Genomic DNA, 27,833 nt, shown 5'->3' with positions numbered 1-27,833 from the left:
AGTTCAATTATTAATCAACAAGCATTTTTTCATCACTTACTAAGTGCTAGAAATTGTACTTGGCACTACAGATAAAAGGTAAAAGTGAAACTGGGTATCTTTTTGGCCATTAATCACTCTGGATTCAGATGTTTTTGGAGGAGAAGTGAGGCTGATGACCTGCACAGCCCTCCTTCACTCAAAACAAAGGCAAGTGCAAGTCATGTCATTATTTCTCTGATGGCTTGGTCTTCTTCAGCAACAAAAGATGAACACAATCCTGTGAGTAGACTCAGCTCCTCTTCTTCTGTCTCTCCCTCCCCTTCCTTCTCGTCTCCAAAGGAAGGTAAATTTGGATGGCCAAAAGATGCCCAATTGACTTGGGTTTTACTGACTAGTTTCCATTTCCCTTCCCTTCTCTTCCCTTCCACCTTAAACCTACTGCACTGTGAAGCTCAGACACCATAGGGCCTCTGTCCCTTGCCTATAGGCTCTCTTCTGACCTCTCCTGGCTTCACAGTGATTATTAATAGTAATTGTTGCTTTTTCCCTCTCAACCTCTTTCTTTTCTTTGCCTCATCAAAGGGGCCATGCCCTGTATATTTCTTAAATAGGCCTATTCAATGAATCAGCATTACCTCACCCTAAGTGAGTTCCTGCATAGACCTTGGCCTAAAGGGGCCAGTATCCCAGTGCATGCTGGGGCATCTCAAGTCATTCTGATGAATATCTGGTCACTGGATCCAGATGGCTCTGGAGAAGAAGTGAGACTGGTGACCTGCACAGCCCTCCCTCACTCAAAACAAAGTCAAGTGCAAGTCATGTCATTATTTCTCTGTTGGCATGACCTTCTTCAGAAATGAAGGAGGAACACAATAACAACAAAATTGAAACAGACCCTGCCCTCAAGGTTAAATGGTTTGTTTATGATTACACAGCTTAGAAGTGAGAACCTAAGTTGAGATTTCTCTATGTTATACTGAAATAATTTTGAGCTTAGGTATATATCCACATGTTATAAATATGTCTTTAATTGATATCTTAACTGAAGAGTTATAATCACTCATTTGCCAAGCATAATCAGGATCATGGTTAAAATATCAAAATTCTAAAACAGTAAATCAAATCATCGCAACAACTTGGCTCAGAATCCTGAATTGCTAGACTCTAATCATTTCATATTGGGCAGCTATGTGAAAGAAGTATTAGAGTGGGGATAGAATAGAGGCACTCTTATATTTACAAAGCTATATGAACCCTGTTATAGTTACCTCAGGTGAAGGTAAGTCATTTGGAAAGTTTTCAAGCACATCAGAAAGAAGTGTATCCCCAAGTATACTTTGTAGATTGCTTGCCATTATTTCTTGTTGATGAGGAGAACAGTGATTTTCTAGAGAGAGCACCACTGGATAGTCAGATGCCTAAAAAGAGATTGTGATTAAGATTAGTCACCAGAAACACAAAATAATTTTATTGAAAAAAACCATATAAATACTTTGGGATTTTCATACATTTTAAAAGTTTGGATACCTTGAACAAGGGAGAAATAGAAATTCTTCTGAATTTGATCGAATAAAAAAAAAACGTTGGAGGAGAGGAGAGAGCTAGCACAATTTAGACAAGGAGAAAGAAATTATGTGACATTTCTTTTTTAAACATAAACTTCTGAAATATTGGGCATTTGGAAACAAATAATTATGTACACATGAATGTACTCCCAAAACAGCAAATAGAGGAAATGAAAAGGTTGTTTAAAACAAAGGTGAGGGGGCAGAGCCAAGATGGTTGAGTAGAAGGACACACCTCCCTCAGTCCATAAAATACCTGTAAAAATGACTCTAAACAAATTCTAGAGCAGCAGAAGTCACAAAAGGACAGAGTGAAAAAGATTTCCAGCCCAAGGCAGCCTGGAAAGCAGACAGGAAAGATTTATCACACCTGGTGTGGAGTGGAGCACAGCACAGTGTGGGCCTTGCTGCAGCAAGGACAGGATTGCAGTGGGCTTCAAGGAGCCACCAACAGCAGCTGTGGGACCCAGATTCCTCAACTCACAAATGCCAAAGACAGCTTCAAAGGTCAGTGAGAAAGCTCTTTCACCTGGATGAGAAGGGAATGCAGTGGCAGCTTTCATTGTTGGAGCCCTGGCCCACAGACCCTAGGGGAATTGAGCAGCTGATCTGGATCTCAGCCCTAAGTGACTGCCCTGAGGTGAGGAAGAGTGCTGGCAAGGTGGAGCTGGTGGAGACTCTGGAGAGGGAATTGTCCTCCCAGAGCAGAGTGCAGGCCAGGAGAGGAAAAAATTCCTCTCCCTTGATTGTGCCACCTTGGAGGAACTGAGAATTTACAGGTCCCCAGAGTATACCCTCCCCTTGACAAAGAACTCAAAAGTCAAGTAACTAGCTGGGAAAACACCCAAAAAAGGGAAAAAGAATAAGACAATAGAAGATTACTTTCTTGGTGATTAGATATTTTCTTCCATCCTTTCAGATGAGGAGGAACAATGCATACTATCAGAATACCTAAAAGTCAAGGCTTCTGCATCCAAAACCTCCAAAATAAATTTGCAATGGTCTCAGGCCATGGAAGAGCTCAAAAAAGGATTGTGAAAATCAAGTAAGAGAGGTGGAGGAAAAACTGGGAAGAAAAATGAGAGCAATGCAAGAAATCATGAAAAACAAGTCAACAGCTTGCTAAAGGAGACCAAAGAAAATGCTGAAGAAATTAACACCTTTAAAAATAGACTAACTTAAATGGCAAAAGACATTCAAAAAGCCAATGAGGAGAAGAGCAGAATTAACCAAATGGAAAAGCAAGTTCAAAACCTCACTGAAGAAAATAGTTCTTTAAAAATTAGAATGGAGCAGATGGAAGCTAATGACTTTATGGGAAACCAAGAAATTACAAAACAAAATCAAAAGAATGAAAAAATAGAAGACAATGTGAAATATCTCATTGGAAAAAACAACTGACTTAGATAATAGATCCAGGAGAGACAATTTAAAAATTATGGGACTACTTGAAAGTCATGATCAAAAAAAGAGCCCAGACATCATCTTTCATGAAATTATCAAGGAAAACTGCCCTGAGATTCTAGAACCAGAGGGTAAAATAAATATTGAAAGAACACACCAATCACCTCCTTAAAGACATCCAAAAAGAGAAACTCCTAGGAACATTGTAGCCAAATTCCAGAGTTCCCAGGTCAAGGGGAAAACATTGCAAGTAGCCAGAAAGAAACAATTCAAGTACCATAGAAATACAATCAGTTTAACACAGGATCTGGTTCACAGGGCTTGGAATATGATATTCCAGAAGTCAAAGAAACCAGGACTAAAACCAAGAATCATCTACCCAGAAAAACTGAGTATAATACTTCAGGGGGAAAAATGGTCATTCAATGAAATAGAGGACTTTCAAGCATTCTTGATGAAAAGACCAGAGCTGAATAGAACATTTGACTTTCAAACACAAGAATCAAGAGAAGAATGAAAAGGGGAACAGGAAAAAGAAATTATAAGGGACTTACTAAAGCTGAAATGTTTACATTCCTACATGGAAAGATAATATTGTCACTCTTGAAACTCTTCTCAGCATTTGGGTAGTTGGAGGGATTATATGCATATGTACAGACAGAGGGCAAAGTATGAGTTGAGTAGGAAGGGATGATATCTAAATAAATAAAATTAAGGGGTGAGAGAGGAATATATTGGGAAGAGAAAGGGAGAAATGGAATAGAGCAAGTTATCTCTCATAAAAGAGGCAATAAAAAGCTTTTTCAATGGAGGGGAAATGTGGGGAGGTGAAAGGGAAAAAGTGAAAGCTTACTCATCACATTTGGCTTAAGGAGAGAATAATATGCACACTCAGTTTGGTATGAAAATCTATTTTATGCTATAGGAAAGTAGGGGAGACGGGGATAAGTAGGGTGTGGGGGGATGATAGAAGGGAGGGCAAATAAGAGGAGGGGGGTAATTAGAAGTAAACACTTTTAGGGAGGGATAAGTTCAAAAGAGAGAAAAGAATAAATAGAATAAATAAATAAATTGTATTTATAAATAAATATAATCCAGGATAGGATGGAGGGAAATATAGGTAGTCTTTCACAACAGGACTATTATGGAAGCCTTTAGTAAAATACAGATATATAGCCTACATTGAATTGCTTGCCTTCTCAGTGGGTATGAGTGGGGAGGGAGGAAGGGAGAGAAGTTAGAAGTCAAAGTTTTAGGAACGAATGTTGAGAATTGTTTTTACATGAATCTGGGAAATAAGAAATACAGGTAATGGGGGGTAGAATTCTATCTTGCCCTACAAGAAAAGAGACAAGATAGGGATAAGAGATGGGCAAGGTGTGATAGAAGGGAGGGTATATTGGGGAAAGGGGTAATCAGATTGCATGATGTTTTGGGATAGGGGGAGGGGAGAGATGGGGAGAAAATTTGATATTCAAAATCTTGTGGAAATGAATGTTGAAAACTAAAAATAAATAAATTGGAAAAAACAAAAACAAAGGTGACATTTTCAAAGGATTCTGCTAATTCAATAAACATGTATAAAACATTTACTATATGCAATTCATAGAGATAAAAAGACAAATAGTTACAAAAATGTCTAGGAGTTTAATGTCTTACTTAATTACAGGAATTCACAGGAAGGCAAAAGCATATGCACAGGTAAGAATATACAAGGTAATTTTCCAAAGGAAAAAACACTCAAGTAATCAGAAGAGGCTTCTCTTAGAAGTTGGCACCTGAACTGAACCTTGAAGGATGTCAGGGTTTCTAAGAGGTAGAGATGAAGAGGTCATTCCAGCTATGGGGGAATTATCTGTCCAAAGGGATAGAGATGTGGCACAGGTGGGAGGGGCTTGAGAACTAATTAACATTCTAGTGTAACAGAGGACTGAACAGTAAGTTCCAATCCTGAAAGCATGGTCGCAGTGCCACTGATGCAATTTTACACACACACTCACACATACATACACACACACACACACACACACACACACACACACAGAGTAGACTGTGCTTCTGATAGAGCTATGAGAACATGTAAAGGAAGTGCCTTATAGAAACTGAAGTATGATTAAGTATTGTATAAGTGATTAAGGGGAGAAGTGTCAGACCCTCTCCCCACCTGAGGCCAACATGTGGCTCCATAAAAACAGGCTCCAATCCTTTGCCTTAATTTTTCACTTTAGGTGAAGTAAATTAATCTGGAGTCTACAGCCTTGTGAGTTTCAAGACATCAGGACAGTAAGCCATCTGGGAGTTCAGGAGTTGAGTCCAAGATGAGTTTTTCAGAGAGCCCAACATCATCTCCTCAAGGAGCAAGGACTCATCCCAGTGATTGCTAAGGAGAGGACTCATCCATTAATCATGCCACATCTGAATGTGAATTTGGTAAGATCAACATTATGTAAAAACCAGCATTAAACCGAGCTCATTGTCCCCAATGACAGAGATGATAGAGGGAAGAATTGTGCCTGTAAGCTACTGGGGGGTGGACAATGTTTGTGTGTTGGTAATACAAAGATAAATAGGTGCAAAGATCTCCAGGAACTTACATTCTTACTTAGAAGAATTTACAATGTTTGTAATTCTTGCTATGTCTTAGAAGTTAATATTCCCTTGTAAAAGCTAATTGGTTAAATGGAACTGGGTCCCTAGGCACTGTTGGTTAACAGTGGAGGAAACACACCCAGAATAGGTACCCAAGCTTATAATATTAAATAAAGTGACCTCAACCCTATCGATTTTACCCCTAGATCCCTGGGGAAGGAGATATAGCCAGATATACTTTGCAATCCTGAATTCATGGCAGACTGGATCCACTGGGGTTTATACTTTAAGGGGATAAGCATTCCCTTAAAGTGACTTAAAGGCCTTAAAGTGACTTTAACTACTCTAGTCTTTGAAATGGAAGAGATTTGAATCACACCTGAGAGTTTTAAAAGACATACGCAGCTTTCAACAAATAAAACTGATAGGAAGCACCAGGGAGATAGCATCCCCAGTCCCTTTCAGGACATAATGACCTAAACAGTAATCATTTGTACAGGAGCAACACCTGACAGAAAAAAAACATTAAAGAGAAGGCACATAAGGGATAGGGGAAAGCAGAATCAGAAAAGGGAGAGATCAAAGTGAACTGTATAGCATCTCTAAGTACCTCAGAATCATGCACTTGGACTGAAGCTACTGGAGGTTGTCATCCTCAGTTCTAGTTTCTGAGATATAGCTATGTATCTTACAGCATAGCAGATAGTGTAGGAAAACCTGAGTCCAAATCCAGCCTCAGACATTATCTGTGTGAAACTTTGGCAAGTCCCTTAACCCCTATTTGCCTGAGTTTCTTCAACTGTAAAATAGAGATGATAATAGCACCTAATTACCAGGGCTGCTGTGAAAACCAAATGAGATATCTGTAAAGTCTTTAGTGCAGTGGCTTGCACATAGTGGATACTACATAAATGCTAGCTTATCATTGACGCTGTCGTCATCATCATCATCATCTGCCTAAAAAGCTGTATGGCCCACCTTGTCCTCCCCTTTCTGTGTCACAATTCCTCCCTTCTTTCAGTTCTAACTCTCTTTTATTCTTTTTCAGTTTCTTCTGCCAGGCATTGCTCCTATACCACCAATATTTCCCATTTCAGCTTATTGCTTCCTGATCCTTCTTTTCAATCTGCCCTAATGAAGTTTGTGTGTGTCTCTTAAAACTCCAGAGTGTGACTCCCTGGTTGGGAGAAACTAACATTTTTTTTTTTTGCAATAGAGATACACTAAAAGATTTTCCAATAAAATGTAAGAGTAAAGCAAGAAAGACCCCTATCCTTTTTTTCCCCGCATAGTTCTAAAAATGCTAACAGCAGCAACAAGATAAGAGACAGAAATTAAAGCCATAAGCATAGGAAAAGAAGAGACAAATTATGCCTCTTTGCAGATTACATGGTGGTTTACTTAGAAAATCCAAGAGAAACAGCAAAGAATCTAATCTTCAGTAAAGTCATAGCATACAGTTAATTTATGAAAATCATCAGCATGTAGACACAACAATAACCAAATCCAAAAGAAAATAATAAAAAGAGAAGTCCTATTCAAAGTAGCTACAAAATACATAAATATTTGAGAGTCAATCTACTAAGGCACACTCTAGACTTTCATAAGTGTAATTACAAAGCACTTTTTAAAGAAATATAGAATGGTTTAAGGAATTGGAAGAATAATCATTGTGCATGATTGGACCATACCAACTTAATGTATAAGTAATATGTATAATATATAATGGATAATCACACTACCTAAAATAATTTGCAGATTTAGAGTTATACCAATTAGATTACCAATTGGTACTTTGTAGAGCTAAACAAGTAACAAAGTTCATTTGGAGGGACAAAGTCCAGAATCTCAAGGAAAATAAGGAAAAACATAGGAATAAAGGAAGAATTGCTCTTCCAGGATTCAATGGCTATTAAGAAGCTGAAATCATTAAAATTACTTGATATTGGTTTTAAAGATAGAAAAGCAGATCAGTGGAAGCAAATAGACAAGCAAGAATCAGAAACAACTCAATTATTAAAAGAGAACAAAAATTATTTGAAAAAGAACTCCCTATTAAGCAAGAACATCTGGGGGTGGGGGCAGGAATGAAAAGTAGTTTAGCAAAAAATTGGGCTAAGGCCAATAATATATCATTTTTTAGCATCAGACCTGTGATTTCATTGGTATAGGGACTTCAGAATGAAGAAACTAGCTCTATTAAGGCAGGTCAATCATTTCTCTGAAAATTATAGTTTTAGAAAATAAATGCTTGGGGCACTGAGAAGTAAAATTATTTGTTCTGGTTTACACAGACAGTATGTATCAAAGATGGGATTTAAATTTATATCCTTCTGACTCTAAGGTTGGCTCTGTATTCATTATACCACAATGTCTCTGTACCTTATACCATATGCAACAATAAATGTAAAATGGTTTTGTGACCTGAATTGTAATGGCCAAAGAATCAAGAATTCTGAAGAAAAAAAGCTCACATGAATTCCAGAGCTATGCTTAGAATGAGAGTTCTGACTTAAACAAGGGAGAAGGGTAATGACAAAAGATAAATAATTTCACTTATATAAAATTGAAAATATTTTGCATAGATTAAATTAGTATAGCTGGGACAAAAAGAGAACCATCAAGTAAGAAAAATCTTTACATGGAATTACCTCTTACAGGGGTCTGATGTTCAATAAAATATACATATATACACATACACGAAAATAACAAACATGTAAAACTAAGAACCAGTACCAAAATTTGTATGTGTCTGTATATGCAAAGAATAAGAATCAATAATTCTTGAAAGAATTTCATAGTTTTAACAGCTATATTAAAGATCACCCCCTTTGAGTACAAGATGAAAATACTTTTAAAGAAGTACAGAATGTCTTAAGTAATTAGAAGAATAATCCTTGTGCATTGTTGGGACATGCCAACTTAATGTATAAGTAATATACATAATATATTCTATATAAATAATCAAACTACCTAAATTAATTTACTGATTTTGAGTTATACCAATTAGACTACCAACAGGTACTTTATAGGGCTAAGCAATTAAAACTGATAGAAACTGTTTTGTGTGCCTCTCTAAGGAGAAAGTAGTGAGTTGTCTTTTTATTTAACTAAAATATTGTTGTAATATAAAAATAAAGTCAAGATTCTTATAGTTCAAGATATTGCATAGGCTCTCAAATTAGATCTATAGACAACCAAGAGATTGACCTAACATTTGGCACGGAAAAACCAAGAAGATGAAGAATGCACATTGTAAAGATTATGAAATGTATTTGGGTGGAGGATTGTTGAGTTAGTGCATCAACTCACATATCTTAGACAAGAATTGCCTATGGACAATAAAGTATACCAAGAAATAAAAGAAGTACAAGGAAAGAGAGGGCCAGATAGGATTCGAAAAATTGGGCATTTTTTGTAGTGAAATCAAAGTACTCCAAGATCACACACACACACACACACACACACACACATACACACACACACACACACACAGTACTTTCAAGCACCATTATATTTACAGTGATGCTATGTCTCTGAGAATTATGGACTACCTAAATTAGTCCTATTCTAAGACCATAGGGAAAAATTAAAGAGAGAATTAAAGGCTTTCTGACCATTTTTCATTATTACTTGGCAGTAAATGGCAAACCAGGGGACTGACTAAAGAAGGAAAAGATATATAATAAATATGTATCTCAATGACATTTATGGGAAAACTTTATTTAGAGTCCTCTGAGGCTATAGAGAACTAGAGATCTGTATGGACAATTCTTTGGGGCTCCTATATTGGCATGTAGTTGAGGTGTAAGATCAGTTGATGGTTTCTTATGTTCAAGGAAGATTCTCTCAATGATAAATATTAGTGAGGTTTTATCTGTTTTTCTCTATTCCCAGGGGTTTTAGAACAGTGATTGTAGAGAGACATGATAATTTCTGTTACCTCAACTCCAAGATATATACATTATTTTATTGCATTATAATTGGCTGAAGTAGTGAAAGAAAATGAAAGGGGGAAAATAAGCCTCACCTTACATAATTGGCTTTGCAAAGTTGTTAAGCCTGTGCTTTTGGCTTTGATTAGTGTATGAGAAACTTTACCAGAATCCATGAGTTTGCTGCTTCATGTGGATGGGTATTAGATCATAAGATAAAGGATTGTGGTTCTCTTAATTGATCTTTTAATTGCCAAATTCAACGGCCTCGTCTCAATCCTCATCCTCCTTGACCTCTCTGCAGCCTTTGACAGGGCTGGTCACTGTCTGTTGTGACATTCTAGGTTTGAGGGGCTCCACCCTCTCCTGGTTCTTCTCCTACCTATCTGACCACCCCTCTCTCTTTTGCTAAATTGTCTCCCATATGACACCCTTTAATCATAGGGGCCCAATAGGGTTTTGTCCTGGACCCTTTTCTCTTCTCCCTCTATACTATTTCACCTGATGATTTCATCAGCATACATGGACTTAATAACCACCTCTGTTACTAGTGATTCTCAGATCTACATATTTGCCTTATAACTTCTCTGCTGACCTCCAGGCTTGTACCTTCAACTGCCTTTCAGTCATTTTGAACCACGTGTCCGTGGTAGACATCTCAAACTCAACATTTTCAAAACCAAACTCATTATGTTTCCTCCTCTAAATCTCCTCCCTCCTAACTTCCTTATTATTGTAAAGCAGAGGTGTCAGACATGTCAGACATAATATTCTAGAATGATAAATCAGATTAAAATATACTTGAGAACTATTGACCAAAATAAATAAAAATACAATAGAACATAGATAATACTGAAGGTTTTCTTTTAGCAAGCTGTTGACTCATTTTTCTTGATTTTCTTTCATCACTCTCATTTCTCTTCCCAATTTTTCCTCTACTTCTCTTACTTAATTTTTAAAATCCTTTTTGAGCCTTTCCACGGCCTACTTGGAGGCTTTTGATGTAGGAGCTTTGACTTTGTTGTCTTCTTCTGGTTGTATGTTTTAATCTTTGTCACCAAAGTCAGATTCTATAGTCTGAGGTTTTTTCTTATGCTGTTTGCTCATTTTCCCAGCCAAATACTTGACTTTCTAACTCTTTATTAAAGTAGGACTCTGCTTCTAGTGTATAGGGTATCCTGTCCCAAACTTCAGGGATTTTGTGCAACTATTTTCAGAGATAACTTTAGAGGTCCACAAATTTTTAGTTCTTCCAAGGTGGTATGATCAAAGGAAAGGTGTTTACTCCTTTCCTGTCCTGTGCTCTGGTCCTCTGGTCCTCTTGTCTACGAGTGACCAAAAGCATTCTTTTCTGCCTTGGAACTGTGAGGAGGATTCCATCTTCACTGCAGTCAAAAGATCTGCCACACCACCGCTCCTCCTTGCCCCAGGACCACCAACCAAGACTGTGACCCAGATCCAAGGACAAAACAAGAGAATCCTGCCTCAGCATCAGCAGAGACATCCCTGCAATCCCCCTCTGATCAGCCACTCCACCCCCATACTCTCTGTAGGCCCCAAGCTCCAGAAGCAGCTGCTGCTGCTCTGCCACCATCTCTGCCCCTCTTCTCATGCACCCTTACCCCTACCCCACCCCCCAGCTAAGGCTAAACTAAGCTTCTCTCTCACCCAGGTCCAACAGAGTTTTCCCACTGACCTTCTATGCTGTCTTTGGCATTTATGGGTCAAAAAAAAAAAAAAATCTGAAAACCACCACAGCTGCCAATGATTCAGTCCCTTGAGGCTTCCTCTGGCCCCATCTGTACCAGCGCAGCCCACACTGAATTGCACTCAGCTCCCAGCCTGATGCAAAAGACCTTTCCTGTAGACCTTCCAGTCTGTCTTGGGCTGGAGATTTGTTTTACTCTGTCATTTTGTGGGTTCTGCTGCTCTAGAATTTGTTTAGAGTCATTTTTACAGGTATTTGGAGGGGTTTGAGGGAGAACTCAAGTGATTTTCTTAGTCAATATGTGGCCTTCAGGGATCCTTGTGTATGATTTAGGGGCCCCTTTTCTAACTAAATTTGGCACTAACCTTCCAGTTCTTCAGGCTTACATTGTATTTATCATCCTTAGATCCTCACTATCTCTCACTCCACCCCACCCTCAACATATTCAATCTGTTGCTAAAGCCTATAAATTTCACCTTCACTGCTTCTCTCCACCAGGCCTCCTGTTCTCCTCTGACACTGCCACCACTCTAATGTAGATCCTTAATGCCTCACACCTGCATGATTACAATAGCCTGCTGGTGGGTCTGCCTACCTCAACTCTCTCCTCATTCCAATTCATCCTCCATTCAGCCATCAAAGTGATTTCTCTAAAGCACAAGTCTGATCGGGTCATGCCCTGTCCCTCAGTAAACTCCAGTGGCTCTCTCTCTATAGGCTCCAGGATCAAGTACAAAAAAGCTTGTTGATTGATTGAATCACATAGACAAAAGATGATTAAGATCTAAACTATAGGAGTAACTATAAGAGTAGTGAAAAGGAGAGTTTAGGAGATATTGAAGAGATGTCCTTAACCAAGCATTCAATGAATAAATATGTAACAAGTGTCTACTAGACTGGGGACATACATACAAAGTATAAAAAATCTGTCTCTCTTATAGGTTGTGGGATTAAGATATAGATTACACATACAGGATTTTAGAGCAAATCCAACATGGGTCAACAGTGTGATGCAACAACCAAGAAAAGCTAACATAATCTTAGGCTGTTTTAAGAGAGGCTTAGTGCCCAAAAATGTAAGGAGGAGAGAGTCCTGCTGTACCAAGTCCTTGCCAGACAACATCTGAAGTTCTGTGTTCAATATAGCCACCATTTTGATAAGAACACTCAAAGGAGGGCTAGCAGAATAATGAAGAATAATTCCATATGAGGCTCAGTTGAAACAAATGAACATGTTTCACTTGGAGAAGACTAAGAGAGGGATATGAGAATTGCTTTCAAGAATTTGAAGGAAGAGAAACTGGACTTGTTCCACTTGGGTCAAATAGGGCAGAACTTGGAGCATTGGATAAATGTTGCAGGGAGGAAAATCTAGGTTTAACAATAGGGAGTTCCTAATTAAGAGTAATCCCAAAATAGAATACCATGGCTTTAGGAGGTGGAGAGTTCTCTCTCCCTATTAAGTATTCAAATGGATAGAAAAAATGGATAGTTACCTGTTAGATATGTTGTAGGGGGTATTGCTATTCAGGTATGGATTGAACTAGTTTTCTACAGTCTCTTTCTACTCAGATTCTGTGAATTTATAATGTTGGTAAAATATGCTTGCCATTTTATCTAATAATCTAACCTGATTATTGTTGTTTAAAGCTAATAGTACTACTAAGAGCCTGGATTAGGTTATTACATTTTAACAACAGTACATACACACCATAAATGCATACTTGTTGATCACCTGGATGACAGTTTTAAACAGAATCTTGCTTGTTAGTGTACGCCCATGATATACAACAGGTTCATTTTGTGATCCATCCCAGCAGTCAATTTCTAAACAACGGCATCCTTTCACAAGGGCACTGAATAAAATTAAAACAAAATACTTCTCAGACATCTCACATAGGTAATAAATATGTTAATAAATAACCTAGAATAACAGATCACCCCAAAATATTTTTTTTCCTTTTTAAAACATTTTTACATTTGTCCTAAAAATTGACAAAATCTAATTGACTTCACAAGACTTCTGGGAAACCAGCAAAGGCGTACTATACGGATCTGATTGGGATAAGATCAAAAACTTCCCTGCATCTCCCAACCTATTCAAATGTTCAATTTATCACTTCTTAGGTTTCATTTGGGCAGCTAGGTAGCACAGTGGATAGAGTGCCTGACCTAGAGTCAGGAGGACTCCTCTTCTAGAGCTCAAATCCAACCTCAGACACTGACTAGCTGTGTGACCCTGGGCAAGTCACTAAACCCTGTTTGCCTCAATTTCCTCTTCTGCAAAATGAGCTGAAGAAGGAAATGACAAATGACTACAGTATCTCTGCCACTGAGATGCAATGTGACATTGTCTTATTGATTCACCAAATTCCACAGTCAGACATTTTTTTTCCTCCTTTAGTTTGAGGTGTTTCTTCCTATTAAAATGTGAATACCTCTTAAAAGGGATAATCTTGGATCTCTCGCAACTCTAGAAATTCTCTACTCTTTTATGATCGTTTCATTAGTCATTTACATCTTAGTGAAATTTAATTCATCTCATCTTACCCAGGAGGCAGATTTTGATTGTCAGTAAAATGGAGAGACATTAGGAATCCTGGATGCCCAGGGGAGGGAAGTATTTGTAGGGAACACTGAAAGTGTAAACATGAATGCTGATGCTAGCGAAGCCAAAGGTGAGTTTCACCTATGTCACAATTTTGTTCAGCTTCTACTCCATACTGATTTTAGAAAACATTACCTCTAAGAATGATGGATCAGGGCCTGAGCCTCTGGAGCTCACTTTCTCACCTGATTCACACATTCTCTGCAGCTGGAGGTGAAGAGATTAGCAAATATTTTTGTTTAGAAATTCTGTATTGGTATTGGGTTTGAGTTCCATCAAAGAGCCACAAAGAACACTTTCTACTCCACTGAATTTCTAAAATCTGTTATGCATCAAGTCCCTTATTATTGGCCTATGTTATTTGGCATCAAAGATTTTGGCTAGATCTGAATTCTAGCTTTAAATTCAAAGAAGTTATCTTAATTTTATAGATTGAATTTGCCACACTTTTTACTACTAGAAAGCGCATGTTTTATAAACACTTATCTTTTTATGTAATTTTGAAAACTGCTTCCAATTTGACATTTCTCCTAATTTCAGACATAGCTGTGATGATACAGAGAGTATAAATCAATAGGAATTGTTCAAAATTGTATAGATTTGTTACAACAGGTAGCAAATGAAATAGTACACATGAATGTACTTTAAAAAAAAATTATGTGCTATCTAAATGGAAAACATTATTTCTATTCTTTGAGTTGGTCAGAAATTATATTTAAAACAAATTAAATGCAAAAATAAATACCTTGCATAGCCCCAGAGGTCACTTGGCCCTATTAACTGCCCAGAAATCAGGTAGGTATTATGAGAAGAAGAAATAAAGTAATCACTTAAAGGACGAGTCATATCTTGATAAACATGCGTGCAACTCTTTTTAAATAGCAAGCAATCATTCGAGTTCATATATCTTATAAATCCTTCGATTGTCATCTGGTGTTGTTTTTTCACTACAAGAAATATTAAAAAGAAAGCACAAATTATTTTTACCAATTAAAAGCATGTTTATTGCAGATATATTTAGCAGTGGATGTTATCCCTAAAATATTAATATATTGTTAAAATCACTAGAATTTCCAATTGTCCTAGTATACGCATTTGAATAAGTTAACTCTAAGATCTTCTAGTTCAAAATTAATTTAATAAAATTTCTCAATTAAGTATCTCAAATGATTTTATTCTTATTTCATCATCAGGAAGCAAAGTATATAAAATCCATATAAATTTGTTCCAGCATTTTAAAATATAATAGCCAGCATTCATACATTTCTCTAAGCCTGGCAAAGTCCTTTGCATATACAGTCATCTGATCTTCACAACAGTTCTGGGAGAAGGTACCATTATTATCCTAATTTTAGATATGAAGAAACTTAGGCCTACAAAGTTATATAACTTGACCAGGGTCACATAGACAAGTATTTCTTACTGATTTCAAATCTTCTATCCACTGTGTGAACTAACTGCCCAAAAATATGCCATAGGTACTTCCTTTGACCTAAAAAATCTATAAAAGATCATTATATTTTTCAATAGTAAACCAAGTAGTATTTACTTCACTATTTAGTTTTTAGTTTTCAAAAATATTTGTCAGGGGACTCAACTATGATTAAGAAAGAAAATCAACTACTGTAATTTTTTAGGAACATCTCCTATACATACACTTCCATAGGTAACTTCTTTAATGTTAGGAGTTTGCTTATTTATTACAAACAGCTTGACTGCAAGAATAGCTTCTTCTTCATTTTCTATAACCTTGGATAGCACCATACAGTGCATATACCTGTGAGACTTCTATTTGTGAGACCTTCTATGTCAGAGACTGTGTAAATTAAAGGACATGGTATTATATGGCATGAAAGACATTATAAATTATATCAGCTATCATTTGCAAATGTTTATAGTCCTTTGTTCTCATGTAGTCAGTAGAATGGATATATTTAAGTGTACTTCAAAATATGGGGAAATAAATTACAATAGTTGTTTTAATTAAATTTATTTGTTGTTTATGGATGATGCTAAAATGGAGTTGAAATTGGGGCTAGCCAGTGTCTTAGATAATAATATCACAATTCAATTTGACTTTGGTAAGTCTGTACAGCATAACAGTAACCAAGGGATGAGTATAAGAGTGTATATTTATAAAGTCTCAGATACAAAAAGAGCACAATAAATGTTGGTCCAGTGAATGAATAGACAAAAATAAGGGTCAGAAATTCAATAGCAGCTGGACCTGTGATTTCATTTGTATAAGAAACTCTGAGAGAAGAAACTCCATCTGTTAATGCAGGCCAGCATCTTTTCTGTAACCTACAGTCTTAAAGAAGTCATAGGGTAATGAAAGGATTAGTGAATTGCCTAAGGTGACACAGCCAATATCTGCTAAATGCAATACTTGAAACCAGCTTCCCAGATTTGAGGTCAATTCTAGCTCTACTTTGCCTCAAAAAAATTAGAACTATTATAACCTATCATATCTGGAGGTAGCTAATAAAGCTGCAAAAATCATAGGAAACCGGGGGCGGAGCCAAGATGGCGGAGTAGAAAGACACACATACACATAGCTCCGAACCCACAACCCACAGAACGGCTAGAGGGGACCAACTCACGGTGAATCCTGCACCCAGAGGCCACGAAATATTGGAGCGAGGGAGATTTCTGTTCCGGAGAGACCTGCAAACCTCTCGCGGGGGGTCCTTTGCGCTGCGGACTGGGCGCCGGGACTGGGAGCAGAGGGCAGCCCTGCAGCGGCCGCGACACTGTGAGGAAAAGATCCGAGCGGGCTTCCGGGACGGGATCTCCAGCGGCCACGCGGGTCCCTCCACCCACAGAGGGACCTGCAAACCTCTCGCAAAAGGTCCGTCGTGCTGCAGACGCAGAGCCCAGCCCAGACCTGCAGCAGCCGTGGCTCCGAGAGGTACAGACCCGAGCAGGCTTCAGGGATGGGATCTCCAGTGGCGGCACAAGCCCATCCACCCACAGGTGACGGGGGTGGGTGAGAGAGTCTCTTTGGCGGGTCGAGAGGGGAGTGGGGTGCCCCCATGGCTCGGGCCCCCCCCCCCCAGGAGATAGAAGCTGAGAGGCAGCTGCAGACAGGGGCTCCCCAAGCGGGCGGAAGCCTGGATCCATTGTGGAAGGTCTGTACATAAACCCCCTGAGGGAACTGAGCCTGAGAGGAGGCCCTGCCCTGACCTGACCATCTGAACTTAATTCTCACACTGAATAGCAGCCCTGCCCCCGCCAAAAGCCCTAAGGCTGGAAGCAGCATTTGAATCTCAGTCCCCAAACACTGGCTGGGAGGACCAGGAGGCAAGGTGGGTGTGAGGAGAATATCCAGAGGTCAAGCCACTGGCTGGGGAGAATGCCCAGAAAAGGGAAAAGAAATAAAATTATTGAAGGTTACTTTCTGGGAGAACAGACATTTCCTCCCTTCCTTTCTGATGAGGAAGAACAATGCTTACCATCAGGCAAAGACACAGAAATCAAGGATTCTGTGTCCCAGCCCACCCAATGGGCTCAGGCCATGGAAGAGCTCAAAAAGAATTTTGAAAATCAAGTTAGAGAGGTGGAGGAAAAACTGGGAAGAGAAATGAGAGGGATGAAAGAGAAGCATGAAAAGCAGATCAGCTCCCTGCTAAAGGAGAACCAAAAAAATGTTGAAGAAATTAACACCTTGAAAACTAGCCTAACTCAACTGGCAAAAGAGGTTCAAAAAGCCAATAAGGAAAAGAATGCTTTCAAAAGCAGAATTAGCCAAATGGAAAAGGAGATTCAAAAGCTCACTGAAGAAAATAGTTCTTTCAAAACTAGAATGGCACAGATGGATGCTAAGGACTTTGTGAGAAAGACAGATATCACAGAACATAGCGAGAAGATTGGAAAAATGGAAGATAATGTGACATATCTTATTGGAAAAACAACTGACCTGGAAAATAGAATCAGGAGAGACAATGTAAAAATTCTGGGACTACCTGAAAACCATGATCAAAAGAAGAGCCTAGACATCATCTTCCATGAAATTTTCAAGGAAAACTGCCCTGAGATTCTAGAACCAGAGGGCAAAATAAATATTCAAGGAATCCACAGAACACCACCTGAAAGAGATCCAAAAAGAGAAACTCCTAGGAACATTGTGGCCAAATTCCAGAATTCCCAAGTGAAAGAGAAAATATTGCAAGCAGCTAGAAAGAAACAATTCAAGTATTGTGGAAATACAATCAGGATAACACAAGATCTAGCACCCTCTACATTAAGGGATCGAAGGGAATGGAATAGGATATTCCAGAAGTCAAAGGAACTAGGACTAAAACCAAGAATCACCTACCCAGCAAAACTGACTATAATACTTCAGGAGAAAAAATTGTCTTTCAATGAAATGGAGGATTTTCAGGTTTTCTTGATGAAAAGACCAGAGCTGAAAAGAAAATTTGACCTTCAAACACAAGAATGAAGAGGACCATGAAAAGGTGAACAGCAAAGAGAAGTCATAAGGGACTTACTAAAGTTGAACTGTTTACATTCCTACATGGAAAAACAATATTTGTAACTCTTGAAACATTTCAGTATCTGGGTACTGGGTGGGAGTACACACACACACATGCACACATGCACACATACATAGAGACAGAGTGCACAGAGTGAATTGAAGAGGATGGGATCATATCTTAAAAAAAAAATGAAATCAAGCAGTGAGAGAGAAATATTGGGAGGAGAAAGGGTGAAATTGAATGGGGCAAATTATCTCTCATAAAAGAGGCAAGCAAAAGACTTATTAGTGGAGAGATAAAGAGGGGAGGCGAGAGAAAAACATGAGGTCTACTCTCATCACATTCCACTAAAAGAAAGAATAAAATACACACTCATTTTGATAGGAAAACCTATCTCACAATACAGGAGAGTGGGGGACAAGGGCACAGGCAGGGTGGGGGGGAGGATAGAGGGGAGGGCATGGGGAGGAGAATGCAATCCGAGGTCGACACTCATGGGGAGGGAAAGGATCATAAGAGAATAGAAGTAATGGGGGACAGGATAGGATGGAGGGAAATAAAGTTAGTCCTATACAACACAACTAGTATGGAAATCATTTGCAAAACTACACAGATTTGGCCTATATTGAATTGCTTGTCCTCCAAAGGGAAGGGGTGGAGAGGGAGGGAGCTAAAGAAGTTGGAACTCAAAGTGTTAGGATCAACTGTAATGTTCTTACCACTAGGAAATAAGAAATACAGGTTAAGGGGTAAAGAAAGCTATCTGGCCCTACAGGACAAAAGAGAAGACGGAGACAAGGGCAGAGAGGGAGGATAGAAGAGAGAGCAGATTCGTCACAGGGGCTATTAGAATGCTTGGGTTTGGTGGGGGGAGGGGATAAAAGCGGAGAAAATTTGTAACCCAAAATTTTGTGAAAATAAATGTTAAAAGTTAAATAAAAAAAAAAAATCATAGGAAACCAAAACTTGAAGATTACTCCATGAGATGACTATTGCTACATCTGCCAACACAGACTAAGGCTATTTTTGAGCTATCAGCTCCTACCACCACCCCCAACATTCCTTCTCTCCTATAGCTTGCTATCTACAGGTTATGCTGCTTCCAAGTGTTTGGTAAGACAATAATAGAAGCACTATCTAAAATTATTTAGCCCATTGAAAAAGTATGGAGAAAGAAAATAAAATGCTTGTTCATTTAAAAAAAAGAAAGAAAAGGTATGGAGTAAATCTAGGCCTTAAAAATATTTAATCCAGGCAACCAATTCATTTCACCCAACTGCTTTGCATGTAGACATTATGGAATAATCATACATATATGTGTGTGTGTGTGTGTGTGTGTGTGTGTGTGTGTGTGTGTGTGTGTGTGTAATGGATAAAGACCAGTCTCTGACCCACACTGGCTTTAACTTCTCAATACCCCTAGACAACACTCTAAAAACTTAAATTACAAAACAGTTGCTGATCTATATTAATATCTAGTATTGGTATCTAGTATCTAGAACTCCTCACTGGAGTTCCCTATTGTGATATTGAAAATTGATACCCCTCTTTGTTGTGTGTTAATTGTTGATTGAGAATTATCTAATCAATCACTGGAATCAGTACATAGGAATTAGGTTGATTTAAAAAGAGATTTTGACATTTTACAGTCTATAAGATAGTTTGACTTCTATATGAGAGTCTTACTTTCCCATTTCTTTAGGCTACAGGCTGGACTCAATCTTACCCTGGAAAGGAGAAGGAAGGATGAGTTAACATGGTCATAAAATGTTGTGTCTGATCACAAGCCTAGCACTGGACCACTCTGGTCTAAGGGGTTATCTAACATAAGACTTTCCAGAAGAGTTTGACTAACTGTGTTTTCCCCATTGCCCTGGACTTTGGAAACTCCCTTTTGGGAGTCAGCATGTTTATGCCAAATGTAAGTCTACCCTATACCTTTACTCCACTTTTACTATAGATTAATCACAATCCTAATTTAGCATCCCTGAACCTTATGTAATCAACTGTGTAAAAAAGACTGCTCTGTCTGCTGTTAATGAATCCCTGACCACTGAGGGGCTTGTAATCTCACTTTATTGGCACCTGCTAGACTTGATAATAAAATGATTATGCTTAGAATTTTGTGCCTCAGTTTCTCCTCATCACAGATTCTTATTGTGATACTATACCAGTGAATTCATATTTCTAGAAAAATAGATATAAACATAATGTGTGTGTGTTGTTACTCAATATGTATTTCAATTATTTTTTCTCTGATAAGGGAAGTGACTCTTGGAATAGAAGAAAAATGGCTATTAAGGGGATGTAACCAAGTTCAGTAAGAAAGAACCCAGCTACTTATTTACCTATATGTAATGAGAGAAAGAAATAAGGAAGGATGCAGAGGGGAGAGGGAAGGGAAAGGAAGGTGAGAGGAGAGAAGAGAGAAAAAGAAAGGTGAGAGAGGGAAAGAAAGAGAGAAAACAATGAACCAACCACTTTTTTCATTAAGCTAAAGTCCATTTAATTATTTGAGTGCTCAGTGGAATTACATGATCAAAAAGCCCTCTAATTCTGTGATTTCAGTGAGCATTTAATTACAAAGATTGGTGGGAAATAGTTAGTAAAACCTGAGGAAACGGATGAGGTCAGGGTGGAGCAAACATATAGAAGCATGATATATCATCAAGAGCAACAGCCACACCTAATAAGTCTTCTCTTTTAACAGAAAGTACAAAACTTTGGTTATTTGCTTAAAGGAGTCAGTTGGTTTGAGAACTGTCTCAGAGTAGCAAAAAGGGATTTAACTTGGGAAAACCAAACATCTTTTGGTGTGTGGAAAATAGAAGCAAAACAAGAGTCATATTGATAAAAAATCTGATGATAAGAGCCTACAGGAAGTCCACTAAGATATGGAACCAGGAATAGAATTGTCCTATTTAGAATGACAAAGAACCAAAGGAATAGAAGATGCAACAGCTTGATACAACCACTATAAACAAAGAACAAACAGAATTTTCTACACCTGTAGCCTAGATGAACACAAGTGATGCACATAGCCAATAGAGGAATGTTGGTGTGCAAAACAGCAAATTTCAAAGAATCAGCATTAGAAAATGAGAAGTGGCTTAGGAGTCAAGGTTCCTAAGACAGTTAGCATGTCTGAATCATCATTTTTTAATGAATTCTTCTCATCTGGACTCATAGAACATTACACAAAAGTGGTAGTAAAGATTGATCATTAGAATACACTGATATATTGAACAAATAGATCACCAATGATTATTATATGTAATTATTCTATGAGAGATATTTGTGAAAAATACCTTGACAACTCATGAAAGGATGAGAACATGCTAGATTTGGATGACAAATTTTTCCCATATTTAGGAGATGTCTGAGTTTCCTAAGGAGATGAAGTTTCCTGAGGAAGTTGTAATGTCCAAACTGAGCAGTTATTGCTTTTATAAAGTATTGATATGAACCAATTTTAGACTATTTAAATTCCTACTAGGGTAGAGTAAGCAGCAAGTAGGGCTCAGTGCTTATGTATTTTGACCATCTATACCTACATACTTTCAGAAGCTTATAGGAAGTTGTATCAATGACCATCATGAGAGTACTGTACCCTTCAACTTGGAGCCTTAGAAGTTTAACTTTGGTGACCTTCCAGTGCCAGAGGAATAGAAAAATTGATTAAGGAAAGAGCTCAGAGAGGGCAGTCATGTTCTTAATCTTTAAGAGAAGATGGTATATCCCAAGAAGCAACTCAGAATCTACCTTATTGGCTCTTCATTTTTCATCAGGCCACTTCTGGACTACTCCATCATACTTCAGCATTGGTCCTGGAATTCACACCTAGAAAGTACCCTCAGTCCCTAAAAACTTCTCCTCATGGGATGGCTATATTCAGCAACTCCATTTGATGAAAGTCCCCAGGCCAGCCATTTCTTATACCAAAATACTAAGGACACTCCCGTATACCAGGCTTTTTACTTCCTTTTTGTGTGTTGTCTTCCTCCATTAAAATATAAGCTGCTTGAGAGCAGAAACTGTCTTTGTTTTCACTTGGTAAATAATAAGTACTTATTAAGTTCTTGTAGACAGATTCCTGACCCTTCTGGGAAAATCTAAATTGATTCTTTCGTGTAGTCAATAAGCTTTAAGTCATCTCTCCTTGACACACTTTCCTGCCTAAGTGCTTTTCTTATGAGGTATTTACATTTTCTTCTATTTTTTCATTCTTTTGAGTTTATTTTATTGTTTCTTGACATCTCATAGAGTCATTAGTTTCTACTTGCCCAATTCTAATATTTAAAGAATTATTTTCTTCAGTGAACTTTTGTACTTCATTTTCCATTTGGCCTATTCGGCTTTTTAGAGTTCTTTTCTTCAGCTAATTTTTTATGCTTCTCTCACTACTTAGCCAATTTAATTTTTTAAGGTTTTTTCTTCAGCTTTTACCAAGCTGTTAATTCACTTTTCATAATTTTTCCAATTTTTCCTCTACTTCTCTAATCTCTTCTTTTAAAACTCTTATAGTAATTCTTGTTGGGATTGTGTCAAATTATCTTTTTTCCTTTTAGGCTTTGTTTGTGAGTCGTTTTCCCATTATTGTCTTCTTCTGAGTTTATGTCGTGGTCTTCCCTGCCACCACAGGAGATTCTTATTGTATGTTCTTTTTGTTGTTTCTCATTTTTCCAGTCTATCTTCACTTTGAATTTTATGTTAAATATGGTGGAGTAGCAAGATGGACCTGCTCTATCTCTACCTTCATAGCCCACAAAATACCTTTAAAAAAGGCTCTAAACAAATTCTGGGCCGAGCCAAGATGGCAGAGTACAAAGACACAGATATGGAGGCTCTCCCCACGTAGCCCATAAAATACCTGGAGAGAGGGACTCTCAACAAATTCTGGAGCAGCAGAAGTGGAGAACAACAGAGTGGAGGAGATTTCCAGCCCAGGGTGACTTGAAAGGCCCACAGGAAACATCTGTTGCACTGGACACAGAGTGGAGCTCAGCCCAGTCTTGATCTCAGCGCACAGCTTGGGGAACAGCCCTTGGGGGCAGAATCTCCAGTCACAGAATCCCCAGTCCCAGCAGCAGTGGGTTCACAGATCCCTCAACCCACAGGCACCAAAGGTCAGTGATGGGGTTTTTTCAGCAGGCCAGGAAGGGAGAAGGGCCTTCCATAGCTCTGGCCTTAGGCAGCCACTGCAGAGGCCACATCAGCAGGCACAGCAGCCAGATACATTGTTGGAGCGTAAAAACCCTGGGGGCACTGAGGAGCTGATTCTTGCCTCAGCCCTGTGTGGAGGCCCTGGGAGAGCTGGTCTTTGTCTCACACTGAACGGCAGCCCTGCCCATCCAGCCTATCTGAAAATCGGCCCGCGGTGCTGACTTGGTAACACTGGAGGCCAGGTGGCTGTGGAGAGGTATCTGCTAAGATTCTGTGCACAAAAATCCCTCTCTGCACCCAGACCAGTACACGCTTGATTGTGCCACCTTGGAGGAACTAAGATCTTAAAGATTCCCAGAGTATACCCTACTCCTGACAAAGGATCCAAAAGTCAAGTAACTGGTTGGGGAAAATGCCCAAAAAAGGGAAAAAAAATAAGACTATAGAAGGTTACTTTCTTGGTGAACAGATATCTTCTCCCATCCTTTCAGATGAGGAACAATGCTTGCCATCAAGGAAAGACATAAAAGTCAAGACTTCTGTATCCCAAACATCCAAAATAAATATTCAATGGGCTCAGGCCATGGAAGAGCTCAAAAAGGATTTTGAAAAGGATTTTCAAAATCAAGTAAGAGAGATGGAGGAAAAACTGGGAAGAGAAATGAGAGAGATGCAGGAAAAACATGAAAAGCAGGTCAACACCTTGCTAAAGGAGATCCAAAAAAAATGCTGAAGAAAATAACACCTTGAAAAATAGGCTAATTCATTGGCAAAAAAGGTTCAAAAATCCAATGAGGAGAACAATGCTTTAAAAAGCAGGATTAGCCAAATGGAAAAGGAGGTTCAAAAGCTTACTGAAGAAAATAGTTCTTCAAAAATTAGAATGGAACAGATGGAGGCTAATGACTTTATGAGAAACCAAGAAATCACAAAACAAAACCAAAAAAATGAAAAAATGGAAGATAATGTGAAATATCTCATTGGAAAATAGATCCAGGAGAGACAATTTAAAAATTATGGAACTACCTGGAAGCCTTGATTGAAAAAAGATCTTAGACATCATCTTTCATGAAATTATCAAGGAAAACTGCCCTGAGATTCTAGAACCAGAGGGCAAAATAAGTATTCAAGGAATCTACCAATCACCACCTGAAAGAGATCCAAAAAGAGAAACTCCGAGGAACATTGTGGCCAAATTCCAGAGTTCCCTGGTCAAGGAGAAAATATTGCAAGCAGCTAGAAAGAAACAATTCAAGTACTGTGGAAACACAATCAGGATAACACAAGATCTAGCAGCTTCTACATTAAGGGATCAAAGGGCATGGAATATGATATTCCAGAAGTCAAAGGAACTAGGACTAAAACCAGGAATCACCTACCCAGCAAAACTGAGTATAATACTTCAGGGGAAAAAATGGTCATTCAATGAAATAGAGGACTTTCAAGCATTTTTGATGAAAAGACCAGAGCTGAAAGAGAAAATTTGACTTTCAAACACAAGAATGAAGAGAAGCATGAAAAGGTAAACAGCAAAGAGAAGTCATAAAGGACTTACTAAAGTTGAACTATTTACATTCCTACATGAAAAGACAATATTTGTAACTCTTGAAACTTTTTTTCAGTATCTGGGTAGTTGGTGGGATTACACACACACACACACACACACACACACACACACAGCATAAGGTGAATTGAATAGGATGGGATCATATCTTAAAATAATGAAATTAAGCAGTTAGAGAGGAATATATTGGGAGGAAAAAGGGAGAAATAGAATGGGGCAAATTATCTCTCATAAAAGAGGCAAGTAAAAGACTTTTCAGTAGAGAGAAAAAGGGGAGAGGTGAGAGAAAAAACATGAAGCTTACTCTCATCACATTTAACTAAAGGAAGGAATAAAATGCACACTCATTTTGGTATGAAAACCTATTTTACAATACAGGATAGTGGGGAAGAAGAGGGTAAACAGGGTGGGGGGGATAATGGAAGGGAGGGCAGTAGGAGGAGGGAGCACTCTTGGGGAGGGATAGGATCGAAAGAGAGAATAGAAGAAATGAGGGGCAGGATAGGATGGAGGGAAATATAGTTAGTCTTATACAACACAACTATTATGGAAGTCATTTGCAAAACTACACAGATATGGCCTATATTGAATTGCTTGCCTTCCCAAAGGGAATGGGTGGGGAGGGAGGGATGAAGAGAAGTTGGAACTCAAAGATTTAGAAACAACTGTTGAGTATTTTTCTTGCAACTAGGAAATAAGAAATATACGTAATGGGGTATAGAAATTTGTCCTGCAGGACAAAAGAGAAGATGGGGATAAGGGAAGGGAGGGATGTTAGAAGGGAGGATAGATTGGTGATAGGAGTAATTAGAATGTTCAGCATTTTGGGGTGGGGAAGAGAAGAAATGGGGAGAAAATTTGGAACCCAAAATTTTGTGGAAATGAATGTTGAAAACTTAAATAAATAAATTTAAATACAAATTCTGGAGCAACAGAAGTCACAAAATGATAGAGTGAAACAGATTTCCAGCCCAAGACATCTTGGAAGGCCAACAGGAAAAGTCTATTACACCAGGCTCAGAGCAGACCACAGCCCAGCACATGACAGGGACAGGACTGGAGCAGGCTTCATGGTGCAGAATCATTGACAGCAGCTGCAGTTCCCAGATTTCTCAACCCACAAATGCCAAAGACAGCTTCAAAGGTCAGTGAGAAAGCTCTTTCACCTGAATGAGAGGGGAGCAAGGTGTCGCCTGGCCCCAGGTCAGCAGCAGCCACTGCTCAGCAGCTTCCACTTTTGGAGCCCTATGCATAAGGACCCTGGGGGAATTGAGCAGCTGATCTGAGTCTCAGTCCTAAGTGGCGGTCCTGGGATGAGGAGGATCACTGGTATGGTGGAGCTGGTGGAGGCTCTGGAGAGGGACTCCTACTCACAGATTTTGGGCAGAAAAGCCCAGACCAGGGCTCAGGCCAATTGTGCCACCTTAGAGGAACTGAGAACTTACAGGTCCCTAGAGTATACCCTTTATTTGACAAATGAATTTTATTTTAAAACTTCCCTCTTTTCACCTGGGGGTGGGGAGGCACTGTCCCGAGCTTCTGACTTTTTGGTGTTATTGTTTTCAGAGATAGTTCTGGGGATCTGTGAGTTTTCAGTGCTTCCAAGATGGTGTGACCCAGGGAGATGTGATCATTGCTCTCCTGGTCTACATTTTGATCTTTACCCATTCAAGGTCTCTACTCTCTACTGCTTGTCTTGTCCCTGGGACCATGACCAGGTCCCCTGATCTCCTGCTGCAGCAAGCACTAGTGCTCCTCTCTGCCTTAGAACTATGACCAGAGGTCCTGCTCCCTTGAGATTGACCACAAGCAATCCTCTCCACCCTGGAACTGTGACCCAGAACCGCATTTGCACAATAGAGCTGCTGAACAGTACCAGGTCCTGTACCTGGTGCCAGAAAAGGGTATCCCATAATGTCTTTCTGACCAGTTGTCCTTACCATCTCTGGGCTGAGAGCTCTTGAAACTGCTGCTGCCCACACTGCCTCTAAGGTTCACTTCTGGTACTGTCATTGTATGCTCTGAGCCATCCCCCAGATGAGTGTCACAGATATTTCCTTCTGACATTCTAAGTTGTCTTGAGCTGGAAAAAAAAGTGTTTCACCCAGACCTCCAGAATTTAATTTTAGGCATTATTTTAAAATTCTTAGGAGGAGGAGGGGAATGTTGGAAAAATTCAACTACTTTGCTGCCTCTACTCTATTATCTTGATTCCACTCCCAATCTATGTTTATTTGTGATGGGATACTTCAGTAACTGAAAGAACTTTTGATCAACAACATCACTACAGAATCCAGTATCCTGTATATGTTATGTATAGTGGAGCATAGACTAAAACTACCAAACTCTGAACAAGAAAATATAAGTGGATCAGTATAATATACCAAGGGTTCAAGAAACCCTGGACTATTCCTTAGACTGCCAATAACTTTCAATGTTGGTGTTGGATTTAGAGCATGAAAACATTCAGATTCCTATGATAGATGATAAGGACATAACAATTTTTATTTGATTTTTACAATTTGGATATATACCTCAAGGCATTTCAGTGTCATAAGATACTTTCCAGTGACCAATGGGAAAAAAGTAGCAAGAGATATACATTTTCTGGAAGTGTTGGTGTACCTAGATAGTCTCACTGTTTATGGAAAGACACTGAGAGAACATGAAAATGTTCTAATGAAAATGTTAGGTCAGCTAGAGAGAAGACTGGTCCAAAGCTATCAATTGACAAGTGCCAGTTTTTCAGAACCTCCATTAAGTGTAAAAATCACAGGGTATTAGCAAGACATAAGACTAACTGAAAAAAAACCATAATGGCCACATCCAAAATA

The 27,833-nt window shown here is 38.7% G+C and overlaps 1 protein-coding gene across 6 annotated transcripts in view; it reads right to left on the bottom strand.

Moving 5' to 3' along the window:
• Nucleotides 1-27,833, bottom strand: part of PLCZ1 (phospholipase C zeta 1) — a 103,475-nt gene that overhangs the window by 54,887 nt on the left and 20,755 nt on the right. For 4 of the 6 annotated variants that reach the window (XR_011977015.1, XR_011977017.1, XR_011977019.1 and 1 more), the window contains 3 exons: nt 14,537-14,738; nt 12,895-13,039; nt 1,251-1,400 (listed from right to left, as the gene is read on the bottom strand). Coding sequence is in view for 1 of the 6 variants with exons in the window: in XM_072653605.1 (XP_072509706.1) it covers nt 1,251-1,400; nt 12,895-13,039; nt 14,537-14,738 (497 nt within the window). In the remaining 5 variants the exon portion in view is untranslated. The remainder of the gene's footprint in view (nt 1-1,250; nt 1,401-12,894; nt 13,040-14,536; nt 14,739-27,833) is intronic. The other 2 variants (XR_011977016.1, XR_011977018.1) reach the window with 1 other exon arrangement.

Source organism: Notamacropus eugenii, chromosome 3 (assembly GCF_028372415.1).
Source record: "Notamacropus eugenii isolate mMacEug1 chromosome 3, mMacEug1.pri_v2, whole genome shotgun sequence".
Classification (NCBI taxonomy): domain Eukaryota; kingdom Metazoa; phylum Chordata; class Mammalia; order Diprotodontia; family Macropodidae; genus Notamacropus; species Notamacropus eugenii.
Note: the sequence above shows the minus strand (reverse complement) of the source record. Positions and strands in the feature narration are given on the sequence as shown.